The sequence below is a fragment of the Lynx rufus genome, unplaced genomic scaffold (assembly GCF_022079265.1).
Source record: "Lynx rufus isolate CCGP_SWC_20201006 ecotype Redwood Valley unplaced genomic scaffold, mLynRuf1.p SCAF_7, whole genome shotgun sequence".
Lineage (NCBI taxonomy): Eukaryota > Metazoa > Chordata > Mammalia > Carnivora > Felidae > Lynx > Lynx rufus.
Genome location: NW_025814889.1, coordinates 41,599,487 through 41,623,097, shown reverse-complemented (window position 1 = coordinate 41,623,097; position 23,611 = coordinate 41,599,487). Strand labels below are relative to the sequence as shown.

General features: G+C 54.8%; 3 protein-coding genes across 4 annotated transcripts; 1 reads left to right on the top strand and 2 right to left on the bottom strand.

The window, feature by feature from the left end:
• Positions 1 to 396: 396 nt before the first annotated feature.
• On the bottom strand, positions 397 to 13,643 carry USP5 (ubiquitin specific peptidase 5). Of its 2 annotated transcripts, none has more exons than XM_047066508.1 (20): positions 13,373 to 13,643; positions 10,484 to 10,609; positions 10,154 to 10,220; positions 9,826 to 9,959; positions 9,525 to 9,670; positions 9,100 to 9,284; positions 8,540 to 8,634; positions 7,686 to 7,879; positions 6,888 to 6,959; positions 6,528 to 6,615; positions 6,273 to 6,398; positions 5,615 to 5,768; positions 5,115 to 5,289; positions 4,395 to 4,483; positions 3,579 to 3,770; positions 2,903 to 3,046; positions 2,680 to 2,825; positions 2,306 to 2,459; positions 1,939 to 2,023; positions 397 to 1,078 (listed from the first exon to the last, which is right to left on the bottom strand). In XM_047066508.1, the coding sequence occupies exons 1-20, from the start codon at positions 13,580 to 13,582 to the stop codon at positions 985 to 987; spliced, it is 2,676 nt and encodes an 891-aa protein (XP_046922464.1). In that variant the 5' UTR covers positions 13,583 to 13,643; the 3' UTR covers positions 397 to 984. The 2 variants fall into 2 exon arrangements, with proteins under 2 accessions (XP_046922464.1, XP_046922465.1); XM_047066509.1 differs by having other exon boundaries at positions 3,648 to 3,770; positions 13,373 to 13,641.
• Positions 13,644 to 13,660: 17 nt separating this feature from the next.
• On the top strand, positions 13,661 to 16,480 carry CDCA3 (cell division cycle associated 3). The gene is made up of 6 exons (XM_047066510.1): positions 13,661 to 14,426; positions 14,517 to 14,812; positions 15,066 to 15,195; positions 15,469 to 15,762; positions 15,885 to 15,988; positions 16,125 to 16,480. The coding sequence occupies exons 2-6, from the start codon at positions 14,693 to 14,695 to the stop codon at positions 16,281 to 16,283; spliced, it is 807 nt and encodes a 268-aa protein (XP_046922466.1). The 5' UTR covers positions 13,661 to 14,426; positions 14,517 to 14,692; the 3' UTR covers positions 16,284 to 16,480.
• A 1,265-nt stretch (positions 16,481 to 17,745) lies between these two features.
• Positions 17,746 to 23,148, bottom strand: GNB3 (G protein subunit beta 3). Its single transcript, XM_047066512.1, has 9 exons — positions 23,092 to 23,148; positions 22,763 to 22,801; positions 21,428 to 21,534; positions 21,281 to 21,344; positions 20,995 to 21,157; positions 20,820 to 20,886; positions 20,526 to 20,727; positions 19,224 to 19,440; positions 17,746 to 18,348 (listed from the first exon to the last, which is right to left on the bottom strand). Exons 1-9 carry the CDS (start codon positions 23,146 to 23,148, stop codon positions 18,242 to 18,244), a joined length of 1,023 nt encoding a protein of 340 aa, XP_046922468.1. The 3' UTR covers positions 17,746 to 18,241.
• Positions 23,149 to 23,611: the final 463 nt, after the last annotated feature.

Sequence of the window (23,611 nt, the reverse complement as noted above, 5' to 3'; positions counted from 1 at the left end):
CAGTTCAGAACCCCCCCACCCCTCCTCCTCCGGGTGTCCCACTCTCTGCTCCAGCTGGCCAACCCAACACACCGCAGGGCCTAGCGGATCTGGGACACTTGGGAAATACCCACTTGGGCCCCCTACCAGGGAGACTGCCGGAAGGAAAGCAGGGCTCTTCACCCCCCATCTTTGCTCTGACAGCCCCCACCCCTCCGCTGTCTTCTTTTGCCCCAGTGCTCACTTCACCTCGTCTCACACCCAATTTCCCAAGAGCTCTAGAACTAGTGAAAAGTTGAGAACTGCCAACGGAGGCGGCAAGGGGCAGGACAGTGTGCGTGGGGTGGGGGTGGGGGTGGGAACCTGGCAGACCCACTCACCTGCTAATCTCCCTTAAGGTATCAAACAGGACACAACTTAGCCATTGTACTTTTATTCACATCGTGTATTTTGGCATTTTCCAGAGAAGGGCAGGGAAGAGACAGGGTGGGGGAAAGACAGGTGGGAGGGCGAGGGGGATCCCCATTTCCCTCCCAGCCCTCCTTGCCTGACCACACAGGGAGCAAACACAAAGGGGGAGGGGAGGCACAGACGCCCCCTCCTGTGGAAGAGGCTGCACAAAGCTACACCCACGCGCACACACAAACAAGCCCCCCTCCACACCAGGGGCCGGCAGGATTACACAGAGAAGCAGAGCACTGTGGGTTCAAGGGGCGGGGCGGGGCGGGGCGGGGCGGGGGGGGGGGGGGGGAAGCAACAAAGTCTCCTCACTGACAGGTGGCCAGCCCCTCCCATCCCCTTCCTGCCCTATCCCCAAAGTCTCTGGAGTGTCCCCCGCTTTGCCTGGCCATTCTCCTATGGCCTCTAGCTTCTTCCCTGCTGCTGAGGACAAAAAGAAAAAAGGGAACAGAGCAGGGGTGGGGCTGAAGTCCATTCCTCAGCCCCTGTCCCGCATGCCAGATGGTCTGTCCCCTGTCCTCAGTGGTAAGGGGTCAGGGCAGGCTCTTAGCTGGCCACTCTCTGGTAGAAGTAGATGTAGCCCAGGTCCTTGGGCGGCTTCTCAGAGGCACACACTTTCTGGTCATTGTAGATCACCCATCTGGGGAAGCAGGGGAGGGAGGAGAAGGATGAACAGACAGGGTATCCACTCTGCATCAGCTTAGTCTCTGACATAGCCCCTGGTCTTGGTCCTGCTGATTCTGGAGCACAGGTTCCCAACATTCTCAGCCTGGGCCCCCACAACCTACAGTCTAGCTGCTACCTGCCTGAAGGGGGCATCCCGTTCTCATTCCCTACTCCGAGCCTTCAAATCCTCCAGTATCTCTACAGCCACCCCCACCCAGTCCTGCCAGGCCCCTGTCAGGTCCACAAACTTTTTCTGTAAAGGGCTGCACAGTAAATAGTTCAGGTTTTGGAGGCCATCCGGTCTCTGACACAATGACTCAACTCTCCTGTTGCAGCATGAAAACAGCCACAAATGATACGTATGTGAGTTAAGTGTGGTTATGTTCATTAAAACTTTATTTCTGGGGCTCCTGGGTGGCTCAGTCAGTTAAGCGTCTGACTCTTGATTTCGGCTCGGGTCATGATCTCACAGTTCATGAGTTGGAGTCCTGTGTCCCGCTCGGCACTGACAGCACAGAGCCTGCTTGGGATTCTCTCTCTCCCTCTCTCTCTGCCCCTCCCCCCTGCTCACGCACTCTCTCTCTCTCTCTCTCTCAAAAATAAAACTTAAAAATAAAAATAAACCCTTTATTTACAAAAGCAGGTGGCCAGATGCAGCACTTGGGCCGTAGTTTGCCGATCCCTGCTGTCAAACATTCTAAAAATGTGTGGTGTATCTGTGCCCCCCACCCAGGCCTTTGTCTTCTCCTGCAAATATTCTAAGAGCTCCAAGGATGCTCCCACTCATTCTCACCACCGCTCCCCAGTTTGGAAGGTACACGGCCAGCCCCTCACCTGCCTTCCTTCTTGATGTGGCAGACATAGTGACCACACATGGTAGAGGTGCCCATGTGGCTGATGAAGGCAAAGAGCTGATACTCTAGAGAAGGGGGGGTGCAGAGAAGACACTGAGAGGAATCCTCGAGCGACATCCAAAGGTACATCCAACAGCTCAAACTCAGGACGCAAGTTTCAGGGAAGGTGGGGCATGTACTGAGTCACAAGTCTGTCTCCGACTCCCAGAATCCCCCCTTCAGAAGCCATGTCAACAGAAAGAAGCTTCTGCCCTCCCCCACCCCCACCGGAGGCAGAGCGGCCTTGGAATGAGGATCTGGTAGCTGACTGGCTAGATACCACTGGCCTGTTTCCCAAGGACACTCACTTCCAGGGCCATCCCGGACTTTAGGTCCCACTGGTACAGACTCGGAGATGGAGTCAGCAGCCGAGCGGCCCTCCGAGATGTCCATGGCGGCTTCCGCATCCAGGTCATCAATGTGACTGAAGATCCAGTCCACAGCCCTTTCTAAACTATTGTTCTTGGAGAGGAGGGAAGCATTGCTCTTTCCAACAAGTTCGGGGTAAGAAAAGCACCAGTGAACGGCTCAGCTCCTTCACCACGGCCACCAAAGGGTGGTGCCTCAGCCCTGGCCGTACCACACCGGTTGCCCTCGGTCTTGTTGACAAAAGATGGAACCTCACCCGCACCCCCTTCTTCCCCACAGGCCCCCCAGTCCTCAGCCGGGAGACAGCCCATACCGTGGCCCGAAGAGCTTTCAGGGCCTGGTCCCGGGAGAAGCCCATGGAGACGATGGTGCTCACGCAATCTTCCGGCGGGGGGTCAGCTGCCGCACTGGTGGAGCCAGGCCCGCTGGAGCCAGGCAGGATGAGGGGGTTTGCGAAATCTGCGGGGGTTGAAGGGGTTGAAGTGTGTGGGGGAGGACGGTGGCCCTGTTCCGCCCTGCTACCCACCCCCGCCTACCTGGATCGTCCATGTGTGACATGACCCAGTTCATGGCGGCCTCAGCCCCACTGTTGCCTGTGTAGTAGACGGCTTTGCGGCAGGCGTCCATGGGGAAGCCCATCTCCACCAGCTGGATAATGACGGACTCGTCCAACATGGGTGCTGTTGGGGGCAGAAGCAAGGCCACGGTGACCCGACTCCTTGGGCCACGATCTGCTCCTCCTCCCTCCCACAGTGCAGTCCCCCGGCCCTCTCCCAACCACCACTCCCCCCCCCCCACCCCCCGTTCCATGCATTTTTCTTCCATGGGGTGGCACCTTACTCCAGAACCTAAATGACAGCATGACATAACACGGGTCCAGCAGTACTGAAGATACAGAACTGAGGCTAAAGATCTCCCATGGAGATCTTGCCGTTTCTCACAGAATGGGCCCTGTTTCTGGAGTATGATGCCTCGCCCCATCCCCAAGCAATGAGGTAACGAAGTAGAGAGGCAGTTAGCCAGTGCTGCTGCCGTCCACACAGACAATGTGGCTGGGAGCGCTCTACTCGGTCCTCACATCCATCAAAAGAGGGCAGGGGAAATTGGAAAGGGAGGACAGGAGAAAATACGAAGGACAGGGTCAAGGGGAGGCAGGCAGAGAAGACCCCCATCGGCAAAGGAGAGAGACAGGCAGGAAGAAGAGTCACTAACATGTCGGAGAGGAGAAGTGAGGGGAGCAGAAGGAGTCTTCGTCTTCGTTGCCATAGAAACCAAGGCTACCTTTGGGCTCATCCGGAGTGACCAGGGGTGGGGCAATGTCAGGCAGCTCCTCCTCTCCAGGCTGCAGCCCTGTACCCCTCAACTGGGAGATGTCTAGTTCCTCGGGCATCTCAATGGACACATCTGTAATTGGCATGGCAGGAAAAGGGTCACTTCAGCAGCTCCCTGGGGCCCTCCCTGAAAAAGCACTTTGGGAATCTCAAAGCCCTGCCCCATACCTTGGTCCTGCTCTGTAATAAGTTGCTGCTCAGAGCAGCAAAAGTCTTAGGGGTCCTGGTGTAATACAATGGTGGGCCTGGGAATCCGGAGACCTGGATTCTAGTCCTAGATCTACCACACATGAGCTATGGACAAGGATGGGGGCTTCCCACATGTACAACAGGAAGACTTCCTACCTCTGCAGGCTCAACTGATCTAAGGAAATGAAGTTCAATTAGCAGCTCTCCAAGTCGGCAGGGGCTGTAAGACTCATGAGAACTGTTTCAAGATTATCTAAATGACAACATCTTCCCAAGTGTAAACGTAAAACTATGAAAATCGCTTTGAGTTGGAAATCACTGCTATGACAATCAAGTGCTTTCACAGTTTTAGTCTACGCTTTTCAAACGTGCCTTATCTTGAAACATTTGGGGTAATGTTTTCCTCCTTCAGAGGAAAGTTGGAGAAACACTCGTTTATACACGTTAAGGTCCCTTCTTTTTCTAGCATTTTCTGCTTCACCTCCCTCATTCGTCCCAGCCACCATACCCAGTTTCTTGGGCACCCAGTCCAAACCGAAGGTGAACTTCTTGATCTGGATGACCAGGTAGTCAGGGAAAGAGGCAAATCGTGTGGTCCTGGGGAAAAGAGAATGTCCTAGTACCCAAAGAATCCCAAAGTCCTCCTCTCCTAAAACCCCCACCCTGAGGTTCAGCCTCTCCCCGGTAGAAGCCCTGATCCCCAGAAGATACTCCACATTCTTATCTTGCCCTTGGCAGGCATCAGAGCATCTGCAGACAAGGAGCAGCAGAAGCCAGGGGCCTGTCAAAGGGTAGGGGGTGGGGGTGGGGTGGGGGTGGGAATGGCTGAAATCCCTTGGAACCAAAGCACTCCTTCAGATCCCAAGCTTATGCTCATGACACAATTAGGCCCAAACTAAGTCCATTTGCTAGAAACCCAAATTCTGTCCACAACAGACACTACGTGCTTTCGCCCTGAGTGGACAAAAGGTGCACTAAAATGTGACCCCATACCACAAGAGAAGAGGGAATCTCCGGCAGGGGCAGGACAAGGTAATACGGTCCATCGTCCAAGTCTACTCCTGCCAGGGCCTCTTGATTCCCTCGGGGCCAGATTACCAGCCCCAAGTGATGCTAGCCCTGAGAATCCAACCACAAAGGGACAGAAGGATGGGAGAGAGGCAGACAGAGTCCTTGGGATTACCCTGACATTGGCCCGAAACCTTGGGCGCAGACCAACAAGACTTACTTGACGGCTACCGATTTGGCCTGCAGGGCGGTGCTCCAAAAGTCGTCCACCTGCTCGGGGGCCCCATAGGCCTCCAGGCAGGAGCTGAAGGGCACCTGGGCCCGAACCAGTTCTGGTAGTGGCAGCTTCTCCTCTTCGGCTTGCCGCTTCTTTTCCTCATACTCCAGAAGCTCCTCTGGGGACAGAATTGACAGGTGAACCCTTCAGAGGGCACTGCCTCTTTCCCTCCTTAGCCCTGCCAGACTGGCTCTCTGTCCATGACTACTTGGGCTCCTCCACTCTCCCCAAATCCACCTGACACACATCCACATACGATCTTGCCTCTCTTCCCCAGCACAGCTCTGACAAGCAAAGGTGATCCTACCTCCCCGAGATGCCCCAGCTTCGGCCCTCCGGCTGGGGGAGCAGGGCATACTGTGGGCTCCACTCCCATTAAGGGGCCCAAGCACTCCTACACCCTGGAGCCCCACTGCACCCAGGCCTCACTGAGGGCAACCTGCCTTTGTTAAGGGCCGCGTCCATGGGCACAGGCAGCTGCATGATGTAGTCCACTCGCTGGGTGTACTTCACCTTCTCTGTGGCCAGGCACTTGATCTTTTCCTCCACCAAGAAGCGGAACACTTCGTTAGGATTTTCAGAGCTCCGGCAATTCCTCTATGGGAAAGAGGCAGGGTGGGGAGGTCTGGGCGGCCAGGGAACGAGATGGGGGCCTGAAAGGGTCACTAGGGGCTCAGGGAGAGAGAGAGAGGAGCAGAAGAGAGTCTACCACTAGGAGGCTCTCGGGACTGAAGAGTAGAACCCTTCCCTAATTAGCTCCCCATCTCCGACTCTGGCGTCTTCATGGCACTGGGAGACTGCGGTGGAACACGCTGGTATTTTTCTTTATAAGCAATAGGCATCTCCCTATCAGTTTCTTGGGTGCATCCTTCATCAGGCCACAAGCCCATCCAGTGTAAGGATCACTGCTTGGCCATTACTGTCCTCCCCAGGGGCAACTGCTACTCACAGGGAAGGCCCAGTGCATGCCCGCCGCCGGGTTCCAGGGGTGGGGCTGGTGGGGGCTGACGGGAAAGAATGAGCAGGAGGCAGAAGGGAGAGAACCACGGGCAGATGGAGGGAGCGTGGAGTGCCCTGCCTTGCCATCTTCCCGGCCCTTACCTCCACCATGTTGATGAGGTGAAGAAAGAACTCCTGGGCATCCTGCTGCCGGTTGGTGGAGAACTCGGGGTGACCCTTGCCAATGAGGGCCTTGAACATCCGAGGGGCAATGCCATCTTGAACTTCCTAGGCACAGCCAGGGCAGCGATTCAGCTGGGGCTCAAGTAGGCCACCAAGGGGCCTTCTTTAGACATCTCCCAGACCTCAGTTTCCCCAAAATTCCAGAGCCTGAAAGGGATAGAGTCCCAGACTCACCTTTTGTTCTGGCACCTGCTCCCCATCGCCTGACTCCGGTGCTGGCTTGGAATATTCTCCCGAGAGAAGGCCATGGCCCAGTTTGGCCCTGCATTGACATCCAAGAGAACCACTTAAGCTTCAGTCAACTGTTGATCGTCTGACATCTATCTGTGCCTTTTCCTCCCCAACTCAACCCCGGCATATAGACCTCAGACAACTCTCTAGAATGTGAAAAACCTGAGATTCCCCAGGAACCCAACTCAGGGCAGACAGCATGGCCAGAGGCAAACGTCCTGAACTGCTGCCCACTCCAGGTGGTCATGGAGGAGAACGAAGGCATACAGGCTGCGAGGCTGTACACAGGACCTGGCTACATACACCTGGGTGCTGAAGTCCTGGGTAGGGTCCGTCGGGGCATTCTGAAAGATCTTCTCCAGCTTGTCCACATACCTAAGAGCCAAGAGAAGGATAATTGGAGGTGCTCTGGCATGGGTTCCAAGGAAAAGGGGACTATTATCCATTAGATTGGGGGAACGAGCAACCTTCAGAGTAGGGAGTCATGTGGTTAAAACACGGGAGTCCATTTCTTTCCAGCAACCTGCCCTTCCTCCCCTTCTCAACTATGCCAGCATGCAGTGTACCTGATGCATTTTTTCCCCCCCGGCCTCCTCCCCAGGAGTGAGCCAGGGGAAGGGAGAAAGGTTGCCTGGAACAGAACGTGTCACCACATTGCTAAGTTTTCACATGTGCATCAAGTCCTTCTCAATTAGAAAGCAGGCTCACTTATGCTCAGAATCTGCCGTTTTGGTACCTTAGTGACCCAAGCCCTCCCCTCCCCCAAGTGCTACATGTCCATGTCAGGTACTCATCTGATGTCACTGGCCTCAAGTAAAGACCACCACCTCACCCTTGAGTAGTCAGGAAGCCAGGGAGAGCCCCAGGATTCAGTGTTCTGCTCCCAGTGGGGCTTGTGTGGCTGGGTGACAGTGGGGTGGTTCTAGAACTAATGGGAGAGCGCCAGCCACAGTATAACAGGAACAAAGACGGAGCTAGCACACAGAGGTACTGAGGGTGGCTGAAGGAGGAGTGTGCCTAGAGGCTGGCATCCAGGAGGAGAGCTGCGGGGTCAGGGGTACAGGGCCAAGGGGCCAGTCATGGGGAGAGGGCGCCACTCACTTCCTCTGGAAGTCGGGGATGCTGAAGAGGACCTGGACCACGGAGTTGAGGTAGCAGCTGTTACCCAGGTTCCGGATGCCCGTGTAGCCAGGCCCAAACAGGGGCTTCAGTGGCACACTCGACTCCTGGATCAGCTCCCATTCGCCAATCCGCTGGTTCATATCTATCTCCAACTCAGTCATGGTCTTGTCCGTCTGCAAGGGAAGGGATGCTTCAGACAGGGCGAGACACTCAGCCCTGAATTTTTTACACTGATCCTTCACAGGGTCCGGGACGCTACCCTGCTGGAGCTCAGAATGTGTTCAATTATGGCCTCTAACATGGGAGACGCACTAGCTATTTCCAGTCCGAGTTCCAGAAGGCCTTGCGCGATCATCCCGGAGGCGGTTTAGTGGTCAGGCCTCTGCCTGGGGGAGAGGAAGAAATGAATGCGAGTCCTTCCACTTGAAGTGTTTTTTCCATTCCGAAGCTGCCCCTTCTCACCCTTTAGGTCTCCGCTCCAGGTCTTCCTGCCATAAGCTACTGCAGCACCCTCTCTGTCTCTTTCACAGCGCCCTTCGGTTTGTGTTCATTCACTCATGTGCCTGAGCATGTGATCAATATCTGCCTTTCCATCTAGAGTGTAAGTCCCTGAAAGGCCACACCTGTCTTATTCACGCAGTGACTAGCACAGAGCAAGTACTCAGTAGTGGTCGATGAACAAATAATGGATTCTAGAAACCTTTTCAAAGGAAGCCCACGTGTCGGGGACCGGGATAACCGTGGCAGCTCGCTCCAACGCGCTGCTTCAGCCTCAGGCGAGGCAGGGCCTGGTGGGCAGGGATGAGAAGAATCTGAAGCTGCAGGGGTCTCACCTTCTGCATCTTCAGCATGTCGATGCCGAAGTGGGACAGGTGCTCAGCCAGGTTGGGGTCCAGGACCATGTCATCCTCATCATAGGAGTACACATCTAGGGCAGGAGGCAGGGGTATCGTCAGAAGCGGTGGCTCGGGCCTGACCACCAGTCCCACTCCTTGCCCCGGGTTTGGGGGGGGGGGGTGGAGCGCTGGTGGGACAGAAGGATGAGCCTGTAAGGGTAACCCTCTTGGCTTCCCTGACTATTGGTGAGGTCACAAGCCCTTATGAGACTGGCTGTCAGGGAAGACAGGGTGAAAAGAGGCCAAGGGCTGGCGTTACTTGGGGGCCCACCCCCAGGATAAGGTGCTGGGGTCAGATGGTTTGGGAAGGATACTCACTACACAGATTATCTTGGTAACCTCTAAGGAGGGGGACTCGTATTTGGGGGGTTTAGCTGAAGCTCTAGTCTCGTCTGCAACATTCTCATTGTTTATCAAGAGGAGGTATTCCTGTGCTCCCCGAGTAATGGTTAAAGCCCACTCTAGCGTGGAGGCGGCTGGAGGAGGGGAGGGAGTACCGGCTCCATCAGGTGTGATGGTGCCCAGCTTGACGGCCAGCGGGTAGTTGGTCTCTCTGTAGTGTTCCACGGCGTGGTTGTTGCCCCCACTGCCATCGAAGTAGCGGCGGCCACAGAGAATGGAGCCGTCTGTCAGGTTGAGCCACAGGTTCTCTCTCATGTCACACTTGGAACACTTCCAGCCACTAACCAGGGAGAAGAAAATATGCTGAACTATGGGGCGGGGGGTATATGGGATTGGCCTCTCCAGTGTGAGAGCTCTCTCTGCTCCTCTCCTCTGGACGGCCCCTGGCTGAGTTCATCTCCCTCAGCGCCCCCCGCCTTAGCCTGCTCCCGATGCTCTCTCCCACCAGATCCCCCAGGAGGGTGGCCTCTTTGCCCCTGCTCTGGGGGTGGTGCCCCAAGGTGGAGGGGCCAGGCCTCACCAGGGAGGGATTCGAGCAGGGTTGTCCAGCTGCTTGAGGTTGAAGGCATGCTTAGACACCTGCCGTACTTCCCCATCCCAGGCCTGCACCTCCTGCTTGCGGGAGGCCGAGTCGGCTGACAGTAGGGCCTCCACCGCACTGGTCACCTGGGGGAAGCAGAGGGTCAGAGACGGGACCCAACCCCTCGCCCTCTAGTCCCTCTAGCCCCTCAGTCTCCAGCTTTCTCAGTGCTTGCCCAAGACGTCACTGCTCTGGACCTGCCTGCCCCAGAGTCCCCGGCAGGGCAGGAAGGCATTCGTACCCGGTCTCTGACAATGTCAGGCAGTCCCCCCAACCCATCTCGGGCAATCTCCAGGTAATCCGGCAAAATAACAATCTTCACATCCTCATCATATTCATACTTCTCCTCGCTGAGGTCAAACCCGCCTTCAACACCTGGTGAGGCAGGGAAGAAGGAGGAGGGTAGGACAGCCACCACGGGTAAATGTCCCTCCTCCCAAACGGCATCTCGTTTTGTCCCCTCCAGAGCTCTAGGGCCACTGGTCACGCCCATTCTTTGGGGGCCTTTCGAGTGCCTCTGAGGCCAGGAAAGACCAGCTCGGGAAGAACAGGGCTGAAATGGTGCTCACCAATAGCCAGCCGGGTGGGCTTCTTTCGGGGGGGGTCTCCAGTGCCTGTCGTGGTGTCCTCCTCTTTCTGCAACGAGGCAGGAAGGGCAGGATCAGCAGTGAGTGCCAGGGAAGGGACAAATGGGGAAGATGGACAGGACAGGGTGGGTTAATCTCAGAAGGGAGTGAAGCTAAATAAAACATGTGTGCTGAGTTTTAATGATACCAACAGAAACAGGCGAGAGGGGGAAATGCAGCCTCTGGGAGGTCAGAACAGAAGAGACAGATTCAAAATGAAGACCAGTGGGATGTGCCTGAAAGTCCCGGGCCTTGCCCCAGCTTCATGCCTACCGGGCGCCGGGTCCTCCGGAGGTGCAGGTAGACGCGCTGGCCCGTCTTGTTGAAATGTCTCTCCACATACTGTTTCCCAAAGCCCAGGAATGTGTTCATGCAGATGTAGAGGCCACCCTCAGACTCCTGCAGTGCAACAGGTAGGGGAGGAGACACAGGGAGGATGAAGCCTGGCTAGGTGGGGAAACCAAGACCTGGGGTCAGAAACTGGTTTCCACAAGAAAGGCTCTGTTCTCTACCACCATGTGGCTGTTGGCAAGTCATTTAGCCTTTTGGGACCTGGTACATGGCTAAGATTCTCCCCATTCTCCTATGACTTTGATACCAACCAACAAGGACACCAGGAGCTAAGCAACACCTGTCAGTCACCATTCCTCTTCCTTCTCGCTCCTTCTTTGGGCTTTGGAGCCTTCCAATCAATTGCAGAGAACTCCCTTTACGAGGCCAATGGGAATCAAATACTATGGACTTCCAGGGCCAGTGCTTACATTCAGAGGGAAAAAGGGTCCTTTCCCGGGAGAGGAAAGACCTGCATGTCAGACACTGAACCTACTCCCCACACACGACAAACCCTGCCTAATCTCCAGGATTCAGAAAACTTTCCAGACTGGAGGAGCAAAGATTCTAGCACCTGAACAATACACCCAGCTCCTGAGCCTGCCAGGAAGACCAGACTTCTCCTTTACAACATCCTACTAGGTCGTCAAATCCTGGTCCATGCTGAGTCCTCTCCCTCCTCTCCTGCTAAAGCCTGGAGCCAGGCTAACAGTGCCTTGTCTGGGGCTCACTGTTATACCTGGACCTGGTTCGGCAGGGACACGAAGACCAGCATTCTCCAGCCACTGCCCTGCTGCCTCCCCTCTGACCAATAACTAAATCCTGCACTGAAGTCCAGCACCTGCCAACCTCAAAGCCAATCCCTCTCTAGAATAATCTAGCAATACCTGCTGAGACAACTCAAACACATATAACGCAGGGAGAAAACAAGGAGAGAAGGGTCCACCCTAAATCACAGCTAAGGAGGGAGGATGAGCTTCTCGAACACTGAGCAAGTCTCCCAGTGTCTTTGTGAATAGTGATGGATAAGGTAGAGGAGGTAACTGGAGAAAACAACAGTCTTCCTTCAGATCCAAGCAACGACAGGCATCTTCTTCCTCGAATAAACGCCTCAGTGGCCTTGAAAAATTCTCTGCTGCGATATGAAAAATAGGGCACCGTCTAAGGCAGTTCTTGGTCCCATAGATTGCTCTGTACCACTCCCTAGAACAGTGTGGATTACAATGTTCATGGGCAAATGGAGCATTTTTCATCACAGGGGTCAAACAGGCTTTCTACCATGAATTGAATTTGAAGATAATCAAACATGCTGGAAGTTGGTCAGGAAAGCAACAAGGCCACATTGGAGATCTCTTGAATTGGGATAAAAGAAGCAAAGTATAATAAGCTTACAAAAACACCATTTGGATTATTCGAAGCAGTTACTAAGGAGAGGCGACGGGAGTGTGAAGAGGGAGCCACTGACTTCTACCATCTGTTGGTAATTAAGAGAAACCTTTCTCTCCTGAGAAAGACAGGACCAAGCCATGCACTTGATGAACTAGATGGCATGCAGGAGCTCTGCAGTAACCAAACTCCTCTGCTGGAAATAAAAATGCTGGGTTTCCCCAAGCCTTGGGAGCCCTGGAGCTCTGCTCTGAGCAGTCAGTCCTCTTTTGGCTCTGCCAAAGCCAGACTCCAGAGAAGCAGCACATTGTCTGAGGCCCAGATCAAAGCCTAGCAAACCAAGCAAACCACAAATCACAGTGATGATCCTGAACTGGGCCTTAGATCATGCTGCTATACTCAGCACTGGCGATGCATTAATGAAGCCTTTCCACTCTGACTTGCAGTTTTCCCTGCCACGAGCTGGTCTGGCTGAACACCCTGGGCAGGGCCCAGCGACCGCTTGACGGGAGGGGTGGTAAGGGGGGCGGATCCCAACCAGGCTGCTGTTGCCTTCTCAGCTCAGGCTCTGGCCAGGCCAAAGGCTAGTCTCTGCTTGACGGTGACACAGGAAGGCAGAACTGCAGGAAGGGAGGTTCCGGGTGGAGCCTACAAAACGTGAAGCATGGTGTGGGTGGAGGCTTTGTCTAACTAGTCAAGAGTGGGAGCGGGATGGGAAAAGGGTCTTAGTATCCTCCACGAAAGACACCATCTCCCTGGGAATACTTTTAAAAGGGTTCCCTGTGCTCTCTGTGATGGGCGGGAAAAGGGGGGCTGCGGCCATAGTTCACCTCAAAGGAGAAACGACTAGAGCTTTCCTCCCTTCTTTCCTCTCCTCCCTACCACCAATGACCCACCTCCCCGCCCCCTGTCCACATTAACCATGGGTGGAGTCTAAGTCGGCCTTTCTCAGAACCGCCCTTCTTCATGGTCACTTCCAGACTACTAGGCGCCCAGGAACTGCAATCCCCACCCTCCAACCCAAACCCCGGCCCAGAACAGTGCAGGGTCGCCCCATCCCTCCCACACGAGACTACAAAACCCGGAGAGCCGCGCGCGGCAGGCAAGGCCAACTCCCAGGCTTTCGCAGGGGTCCACTTGGGGGATGTAGTCCAGCGAGCGGGATGCGCCTCTACCTTGGAACGGCAATGAGGGGAGTGAGCGACTACGATCCCCACAATGCTCCACGAGACGGGGAACGGGTGGGGCGGGCGCGGAGGCTTCCGGGAGCGGTAGTCACACGACAGCGCCAGCTAATTAAAAGCAACGGCAGGGAGGAGCGTGGGAGACTACAAGTCCCATGGTGCATCGCAGGGAGGCGGTAGCCCAAGCCTTGCAGGCCCCGGCAGAATGACCAGGGCGATGGAAGGAAGTCGTGCTCGCTGCGGGCGTGGGGAATGGGCTTACCGGTGTGTCGAAGGAGAAGGCGCACTCGTCTTTGTGGACCCGGTCTCCAGCCTTAGGAACCCGGATCGTCGGTAATACTGACAGCAGCGCCTCCTCACTCAGCTCCGCCATGACACCGGCAGCAGCTCCTCCACACACAGCGGCTCCCACCGTTCCCAGTCCCCCACCCCCTAGTCTGGCCGTCCAATGAGCTCTACTCGTTAGGTGCATGCGCTAAAAGGAGGACGCGCGAGAATGGCAGTTGGACGCAGCCTGCCTACTAGTGCTCCGCCCTCTGCCCTACTCTTGAGTAACGCCAATGAAAAGCGCTTCTAATGCAACCGATGGTCGGAAGAACCAATCCCACTCTTCCAGGGCAGAGCGCATGTAGAGCAGCGAGGTGGGTCCGGGAGTTTTTGGACGCTTGTACTCTGGGACCCCTACAGTCCTTTCGCGTGCCTTCTATCAGAGCAGAAACTGACGGTTGTTCAATCCCAGAAACTTTCCTGGGTCTTGTCCAATCGGAAAATAGAAGGGCAGTTGTAGTCTTTTTATTTGAAAAGGGGCTGTCCAATGAGGCGGAGTTTGAGAGGGTTAGTGTCGAGTGATTGATAACTCCGTCGACCAATACGGATTACCATCTCGCCTCAGAAAAACCCTCATAACTACAGCGCCAGCCAGATATGTACATAATAGCGTCATAATTCATGATTCTATTTTTTAAATAAAATCATTTGGTTCTGAAACTGGAGGTCTGAAAACCGAAGACTGGCACTCCTCAGAGTCTCACGATGGACAACTCGCAGCCGGTGGCGGAACAAAAGTCCCGTATTCAGGGAGGTGTCACCCCTGAGCAAGCCAGGCCGCTGCTCATTGGCCCCTCTGTCCTCATGACAGACGTCCTCCGAGCCCAATGGCCTCCTCACAGGAGGCGGGTCTCATATAGGGGGCCTATTGGCGTCTGCGTCGGCTCAACCAATAGAGTCAAGGCAGGGGGCGTGGCGGGAGGTTTGAAACTCGGCGTCGGGAGTTGAGGCTCGAGCTTCTGTGCATCCCAAAGAGGAATTGGGGCCCGGTAAGTGATTGGAATAAATTAGTAAGTTAGAGGGCCCAGCAAGCTCGCAAGGAGCTGGCTTGTCAGCTGCAACAGTCGTTGTTTCCACAGAGGCCTCTGGCCCAGCGGCGGGGAGGTTCCTGAGCTGGGAGCAGGGAAGATCGGGTGGTCTGGAGGCAAGAGATCGGACGCGGTCGCGGTAATGGCTGAGACCTGAGTCATTTCTCACAGGCGTCCCCTCCTCGCCCCGGGTCGGGCCCCGCCCCACCTTCTTTCTCCTGGTTGAGATGGGCTCAGCCAAGAGCTCCCCGGTCACTCCGGCGCGGCCTCCGCCGCACAACAAGCTTCTGGCTCGAGTGGCGGACCCCCGTTCACCTAGTGCCGGCATCTTGCGCACTCCCATCCAGGTACTCTGGGGCGGAGGGGCGGGGGCAAAGTCTGAATTCTTGGGCCTCTGCCTAACCTGATTCTGAGAAAGCCCTCACACCCTCCTCCTCCCTCTAATTTGACACCTTATTTTCCACTTTCTTAATCCGGTTGGGGTAGGCTGAATGCCTGAGGGCCCTGGCAATACCTGCCTGGAATATCAACCTGGGGCTAGAGACCTGGGAGGGAAGAAGAGTCGGGGTCCAGACTTGTTTTAGCTTTTGGTTCTGCCAGGTGGAGAGCTCTCCACAGCCAACCCTACCAGCAGGGGAGCAGTTGGAGTGTCCTAATGAGGCCCAAGACTCAGATCCCCGCTCTCCTACCCTTGGCATTGCACGGACACCTATGAAGACCAGCAGCGGAGGTAAATGGTGGGCCCAGGGAATTTTGGTAAGGCTGTCACCTAGCACCCTTGGGTTGGGCCAATGAAGCCATTTTCCCAGAGCTCCTGCTCAAAGGAGCCTCCATTCTTTTGATTGAGCCAATCTCACTCTTCTCTCAACATTTTCTCCCTCGATTTCTCTCTTCCCAATCAATCCCTCACCCACTAGAGCATGAGTCCTAAAGTTCCTATATGTATTCTTCTTGCTGAATGATTTGTATCATAGGGTCACTATCTCACTTGACTTCTGTTTAGAGCCCCCAAGCCCACTGGCGAAACAGCTGAATGAAGTCTTTGAGAAAGAAGCCTCCAAATTGAATCGTCCTCCAGAGCTTGTTCTGCCCCTAGAGGCAACCTCACCTTCCGAATTGAACTTGCCTCTGGGCACCCAGTTTTCCCTTGAGGACCGGATGCCACTCTGGAGCCAGACTGAGCTCCCCTCCAAGCAGGTGTCCTCCAAGGAGGAAGCAGGACAGCCCTCACAACCCCCCACGGCCAGCCAGGGCTCAGACAAGCCCTTAAGAGACCCTGAGACTCCCCGATCTTCAGGTACAGAACCTAAGGGCAAGGATAGGGAAGAGAAATTGGGATAATGTCCACGGATGAGTGTAGGAGGAATAAACTGTAAACCCCTAATTTGGGTTTTGGCTTTAACTCCTTACCCACCCTAGGTTCTAAGCACAATAGACGGAAAGGAAATGGCAAGGTACTAGGGAGATCTCCCCTCACCATCCTACAGGATGACAACTCCCCCGGAACTCTGACACCACGACAGGTAAAAGGAGAGAGGGTGAAAGCTGTTACTAGGAACCCCAGGATAGAGAGGTAGAGGGTGGGAGTCCTTTCTACCCAATCTTCCCTGTCCTGAACAACCCCCCTCCCTCCTCCAACTCACACACTGCTTTTGGCAGGGTAAGCGGCCTCCTCCCCTGAGTGAAAATGCTAGGGCACTAAAGGAAGGGGCCATTCTGGGAACTGGACGACTTCTGGAAACCGGAGGCCGAGTGTGGGAGCAGGGCCAGGACCAGGACAAGGAAAATCAGCACTTTCCAAACTTGGTGGAGAATTAGGCCGTGCGTGGCCCCAGCACCGGGTTCACCAGGGGCCTGGTGATGTTGTGTCCTCACAGCCCCTTCTTTCCCTGGGAGACTGGAAAGGCTCGTTGTCTTCCACTCCCCCTAAACTACCAACTCGGGGGACCGAGCACTTTCTTAGGCTTTATTTGTGTCTCGTGTGTTTCTTGTATATTAAAGAAAGTGATTTTAAATTATGCTTTTAAGTGTTATGCCTAAACCTTGTGCTGGGCTTCTGTATGTAGAAAAGCAGCCTGAGAAACTTGTGTTCCCTGTCCTCCAGGCCTCTTCTATACACTTCCCTTAAATCCTAGTGTTCCCCCGGGGCTCTGTCCTTGGCCTTTTCCTCTTGCTCTCTCTAGGTGTTCACTTCTAGGGATTTAGGTATCACTTTCTTATATTCTAGTAACTTCCGGATCTCTCTAACCCTGACCTTTATCCAAGTGCCCCAGGCACTTCACAGGTAGTTTGTCTACAGTTGAATTTGTAATCCGCCCTCCCTGCCCCTGCCGCCCCCAAAGCTATTCTTCATCCCCTGTTCTCTATCCCTGTAAATAACCACGTTATCCACCCAGTTGCCCAAACCTGAACCTTGGCCATTATCTTGAATCCTTCCCTCTTAACATCCCATATCCTGGCACTTGGCACTCAATCCTGGTGATTCTGTATTCTTTAACCTCTTCCCCATCCTTTTCCCTGCCCCCTGTCCTATGGCTCTTGCATTTCTTGCCATCTACCTCCTGCCTTATTTCTCTCCAGTCTCAACTCTCACCTTTTCATCAACCTACACCGCTGCTAGGGCAACCTTTCTTTTTCTTTTCTTTTCTTTTTTTTTTTTTAGTTTTCTTTTTTTTTTTTTAAGTGGTATTTATTTATTTTGAGAGACAGACAGAGCATGAGCAGGGGAGGGGCAGAGGGAGGGAGAGAGGGAGAATCCCAAGCAGGCTCCTCGCTGTCAGCACAGAGCCTGATGTGGGCCTCAAACTCACGAAATGTGAGATCACGACCTGAGCTGAAATCAGGAGTCGACCGACTGAGCCACCCAGGTGCCTGAGGGGTGACCTTTCTGAGAAGCACGTGACCGTGAAACTACTCTGCTCAAAACTCTTCAGTTGTTCCCCATTGCCCTTAGGATAAAGTCTACACCCTAGCCTGGCATTCAGGGTCTTTTATAACCCCATTCCTTCTCAACATAACCTTCCTGTAGAGACGCACCATAGGCAGGTTGTAGTCAACTATTGTGTGTATGCTCCCCCAGCCACCTGGTGAGCACCTTCTCCACCTGACCTGTCTCAGGCCTTCTCTGTGAGGCTTGGGCTTCTGCCTGCACCCTACTCTGCCCACAAGCTGTCTGGTACCCAACCTTCATCCCTGCACCTATAATGCTTTATTACTTGAGTTAGACCTGCATCTTTTTGGAACAGAAGTGGGGCAGAAGCCAGACATCCCAGGCCTGTACACTTTATTGCAGGTGCTTTAGGAGAGAAATAAAGAAGGTAGAAAAGGGAGAGATCATGAAGGAGACAAGGGACAGGATCTTAGTGGTGCCAGAGCCATAGTCACAGGGCTGAGTGCTCTCTGCCACCCAGATCTGGATAAAGGTAGTCGCTCTGGGGGGAGGAATTCTAGGGCCTGGGGCCTCAGACTGGAAGCCTGTTAGGCTTGCCAAGGGCTGGGGAGGGGTCAGTTGTCCTTGCTTATTAAGGGAGAAGCTGCAGGACCGTGGAGAGGGGAGACCATGGGAGGAGATGGGGGAGTTCTTTGCCCCCGTGTCCCTGATAATGCCTCCCAAAGGCAGACTCCCCATTTTTCCCCACCGCCCTCAAGGGACAAAGCTGGGTGGGAATGGCAGCTAGGGTATAGAAGAGAAAACTTAAAGAAACCTTAGAAAAAAATTGGGCAGGGGAGGGGCAGCTGTGTCTTCGTGGCCTTTTACCTCCCCTCCTCCAGCCTCCTTAGTTCCAGACTTTGAGGAAGCTGTCCCAGGAGCCAGTGGCCACAGCCATCCCGTCAGCTGTGACCCCCAGGCAGCTGACCCTGTTGTCGTGGCCAGAGAGGACGCCTGAGAAAGAGGGAGAGGAGTCAGCCTGCTTTGGCAGACAGTTCATGTGCACATGTAGGAATTCTAGGTTAGACTGGCCATGGACTCTGAGCCCCTGGTGGGGACTGAAAGAGGATTAGCCCTAAGGGGCAGGATTTCTCTCGAGGCCAATGTCTGTGGAGGGTGGGCGGGGTGCGGGGCGGGGAGGGACAGGAGAAGGCTGGCAGTGTCAGTGTGCTGTGAAAAAAGCCAGGGGCACCTTGATGGGCCCTAGAAAATGGGGAGGTAGCTCTTTAGTCTCATTACTATGTTTCCAAATAAAGAGACTGAGGCCCAGAGAGAAGTGACTTGCCCGAGGGCCCTGAGAGCCTAAGGGACAGAATTCAGATTTGGATCCTGACCCTCTGGCCAGTGTTGTTTTCATTCAGCACGTGGCCTCTCCCAAGAGAAGAAGCCACCCCATCTGATTCAACTTCAGACCAGGGTGGTCCTAGATAAAGCCCCTAGGTTGGGGTCAGGGCCCTCAGGTCACTCTAGACCTCCTTGATGGGGCTTCTTGCAGTTTCCTGAGATTGCCCTTTCCTTCAGTGGATGCCCCTGAAACTGCAGAGGCCCTGGAAATCCAGAAGTGACTGGACATTCAAGGTCCACAGGTCTGGGGTGACACAGAAGCTCCTTTCATGGGAAGCAGCTATCTCATTAGGTGGTGGAGAAGGGCCACTAGAGAAGATGGCCCTAGATTGGGAGCCAAGGGGGACTAGATTCTAGGGATAGAGCTCAGAGTCATCCAGGAATTAGGGAACAGTGGTGAGAGGGTCCCAAGGAAGGAAGCTAGTAGGAAGGTCCTTCCAGCTGAGGTGGCAGAAGTGTGGGGGGGGGGCGGGGGCGGCCCTTACCCACACGCTCGCCCTTCAGGGAGTCCCAGATGTTGCAGTTGAAGTCATCATAGCCTGCGAAGAGCAGGCGGCCGCTGAGGGAGAAGGCCACGGATGTGATGCCACAGATGATGCTCTCGTGGGAGTAGGCAGTCAGCTCCTGATCTGCCCGCAGGTCAAACAGGCGGCAGGAGGCGTCGTCTGAGCCTGTGCAGATGGCCTCTCCGTTGGGGAAGAACTGAGAGTACAGGTGGCAAGGGGGTCAGGACTCAGACCTGGGCAGCCCGCTACCTCTCCTGCTCTCTCCCTGGCTCCTGCCCTGGTGGCTCCAGAACAGGCTCTTTCCCTCAGCCTCTCTGCCTATCCGTCCCCCAGTGCTCTTCACCGCTGACATTTATCCCACGCCAGCCACATGCCAGCGGCTCCCCTACACCCTTCACCTGCCCCTCACTACAGCGCGGCAAGCAGACTTTATTTCCACATTGCAGGCGAGAGCCTGAGGCTGAGGGAGGGCGGGCAGCTTGCCCAGGGTCACATGGCTAGAAGGGCGGCGGCTGTCCCAGACTCCAGGCTCCGGGCTGGATCAGAGCGTGGAAGCACGGGGCCAAGTGCAAATGCATGACCTGAATCTCATCACGATGAAATGTCAGATAAACTCAAATGGACAGAAAGCCTAAAGAAAACTGGTTTGTACTCTTCAAAAATGTCAATGTCACGAAATACAAAAGTAGAAAAAGGTTCCAGTTTAAAGGTAACTGAAAAGATATGGCAAGGAAGTGCAATACATGTCCCTGGACAGAAACAAAACAAAGCCAAACCGTTGCTATTATTTTTGAGATAACTGGTGAAATTTGAATATAGACGATAGACTATATCGTGTCAATGTTAAATCTGATTTTAAGAATTATACTGTGGCTACAGAAGAAAATGGCCTTGTTTTTAGGAAACATGCACTGAAGTATTTAAGGGGTAAAGAGTCATGATAATCTGCAACTTGCTCTCAAAAGACCGAGGGGAAAAAAACTAATAAAATGTATCTGTAGCCACATCTAGGTGTATGTGTCTGTCTGTCTTTCCATGCTTCCCTCCCTCCCTCCACGGAGAGAGAATGATAGAGCAAATGTGGTAAAGTGTTAGCAGTGAATCCCGGTGAAGGGTAGACGGGAAATTTTTGGTTACTCTGGAAACTTTTCTGTAAGGTGAATTTATGCCAAAGAGGAAAGTAAAAAAAGAAAGGGGTAGGGAGCTTGGGCCGGGATGAAGGATGCATGTGCTGGGTGTGGTGAGGGGTTCCCGGGAGCTGGGGTGCAGAGCGGGGCTCACGCAGATGGCGTTGATGTCCGACTCATGGCCAGTGAATGTCTGCCGACAGGTTCCCTCCCGCACGTCCCAGAGCTTGGCGCTGGCGTCACAGGCCCCCGAAATGAAGAGTTTGAAGTCAGGAGAGACGGCCAGACTCATGCAGTCCCCTGTGTGTCCCACAAACACAGTCTTCTGCTGCCCAGTCTCGATGTCCCACAGAGCACTGCCGGAGGAGAGGAAGCTGTCACACTGTCACAGAAAGGCCAGGACAGAGCTGCGCCCCAAGCCCCGGCACCCACGGTGTTCTGTCCTCACCAAGTGGTGTCCCCGGAGCTGGTCACAATGTTGTTGTCGTCCAGGAAGCGGCAGCAAGACAGATAACCTGGGGGTGGTCAAGACAGCGCCCTGGCTGCAGGCCCACAGCACCCTGGTGCTGGGGCTTCCCTGGGCTTCTCGCAACAGGGACTGGAAGAGAGGGTCTCCCACTTACCTGTGTGAGCAGACAGCTCCCGGCTGACCTTGACATTGCCCTCACGGGATTTGAGGCTGTAGATGGAGCACATGTTGTCCAGCCCCCCACATGCCACAAAGTTCCCTGACGGGGCATAGGCACAGGTCATAACCCAGGAGGAGCGCAGGGGGATGGCATGCACCTGTGAGAGGGTGGGCAGAGGCAGGACCTGAGCAGAGCTCCCAGGTGGGGAGGGCAGGGGAGGGTAGGCACAACGAATGCCCCAAAGGAAGGACAGGGGGATGGAGGGGTGGGGGGCAGCTACCTTATTGGTGGTATAGGTGTCCCACACGATCAGCTTCCCGTCTTGCGAGGCACTTACGAGCAGCCTGGGCAGAGAGCACCCCATGTCACTCAAGCCTCTCCTTCCTGCCTCCCCACCCCCGACCTCTGGGTGCCTCTCAAGTCTCACTTGGAGTCGGTAGCCCAGTGCATGGCATAGATCTTGGCCAGGTGTCCCCTTAACGTCCGCCTTGTCCGCATCTGGACTCTCCCCACGACCTCTAGGCCAGACACCAGCTGTAGAAAAGGGGGCACTAGAAATCAGGGTGAGTAGAACACCTACCTAGATGTCAGTGTCGCAACCACTGATCTGCACAAGTTTCTGTTCTGTGCCAGGCTCTGGGTCAGGCCTCCAGCCTTAGAGAAATAAGTCTCTGCCTTGGAGTGGCTTCAATTGATGTGGGAGAGACCATGCATGGCTAGCGGCACGTCACTAGGTGTTTGACAAGCACCTCTCCAGTGCGGGATGGGGGAGGAGGAGACAAGAGAGAATGATTTCTGTCATGTAAATAGTCCCACCTTGACCAGTTTCAATCTGCCAGTGTGAAGTCACCAAACACGGACTTGGGAAGAGACGCACACATTCGCGGTCCCAAGCCACTGGGAGCTGGGTCCCATACAACACCTGCAGCATGGTTATCTCTTTCCCTGGGCACCCAGGGCAGCCCCATGACCCTGAACGGCACCTCCTGAAATTTGTGGTCCTATGTCTCTTAAACTCTATCCAGCTTCTAGACTTAGGCTCAGGCTCGAGTCAGTGGCCTTGACCTGTCATTTACTTGCTTTGGTATCTTGGGCAAGTTACTCGCCCTCTCTGATCCTGTTTCCTCATCTGCAAAATGAGGTTTGTAGCATCAACTCATGGTGTCGTCGTGAAAATTAAACGCAGTTACGTATCTAAGCAACTTAGCCCAGTGTTTGGCTCGCGGCAAGTGTTCAGTAAATGTTCCCTCTTACTATTAACATATTTAATCCAATATAAGGTGCCACCAACTCCAAGAAGCACCAGGCCTCTAGGTATCACTGAGAAAGAAAACATGTTGCCCATTATAAATGTAAGGCATCATCTATTTTTGGACGCATCTTGATCTCAGAGATGTCACAATGTGAAAAGATGTGCCCTTAGAATTGGTGGAGGACACGATTAGAAAACTAGTAACTGGTCTATAAGGGCTTTGTGATTTGCAAAGCACCGTCCCTCTCCTCATCCTCACCACCCTGTGAGAGCATGTGATCATTCTTGTGTTATGGGTGAGGACAGGGACATCATCTGCATTCTTAGCTTCCAGTAAGGGGCCGGCCCACAGCAGATCTCACTAAATGTTTGTCGAATGAATTAATCAATGTGGTTCCTCATTCTAGGGACACGCTGTACTAAAGCTTGGGCACCAGGGAGCTTCCCTCCCCTCCCCTCCCCTGCCGTGCCCTCCGGCCCTGCCTTAGGGGGTAGGACAGGAGGTCTCACCTCTGCCAGAGTAATGTCAGCACAGGCTTTCCGGGCATCCTGGGGAGGGGGCGGGTGGAGAAGCAGACATCAGGGGAGCATCAACACAAGGTGAGGGTAGTGGGTGCATGGGCCTCTGAGGTAGGTGGGCTTCGGGGCTCTAGGGTTTGGGGGACATCTCAAATTTGAGATCCACGTTCAGAAAGTCTCTGGCCACTTCCAGGTCAGGGTTCTCTAAGGTGTCACTCAAGAGTAAATCCAGCCCCCTTCCCCCCACCCCCATCCACACTCCCTCGTGTCCCCGGTTCCATGTTTTCTGGGGTCCCCCTGTGGAAGGGCTCTGGGGTTACGGCAATCTGCTTCTTGAGCTGCTCCGCTTCCTGCCTCAGCTGCTCCATTTCCCCCATGGCTGACAGGTTGAGGGGTAGCTCCGGCTCCTGTCGGGAACAAGGAGTAAGCGTGGGGGGGGGTCCCCACCAGGCCACGTTTCTGTCCTCTCCCCCGCACCTGACTCAGGGGCTGGAACCCACTACAAGAAATTGAGAGACGACTGGGTGGCCTGCACCACTGCCCCACCAGCCCCTTCACATTTGGAGCCCTGCACAGCCAAGCCCAGCCCTGCCCGAGCCCTCCCTGCAGCCCCCAGCCCCAGACAGCCGAGCCAGGCCAGCCCCCTCTTACTTGGACTCTGACTGGACCTCTCCCAGGTTTCCAGGCGCTTCCTCACTCCCTCAGCTGCGACGCCAACCCGTCACCTGCCCCGGCTCTGCTGCCAGAGGAGCTGGCCTGGCCTGGCCCCAACTCTGGGGGGGGGGGGTCAGGGGGAGCACTGACAGAGAAGGGTAGGGCAACGACAACGACGACGTCAGG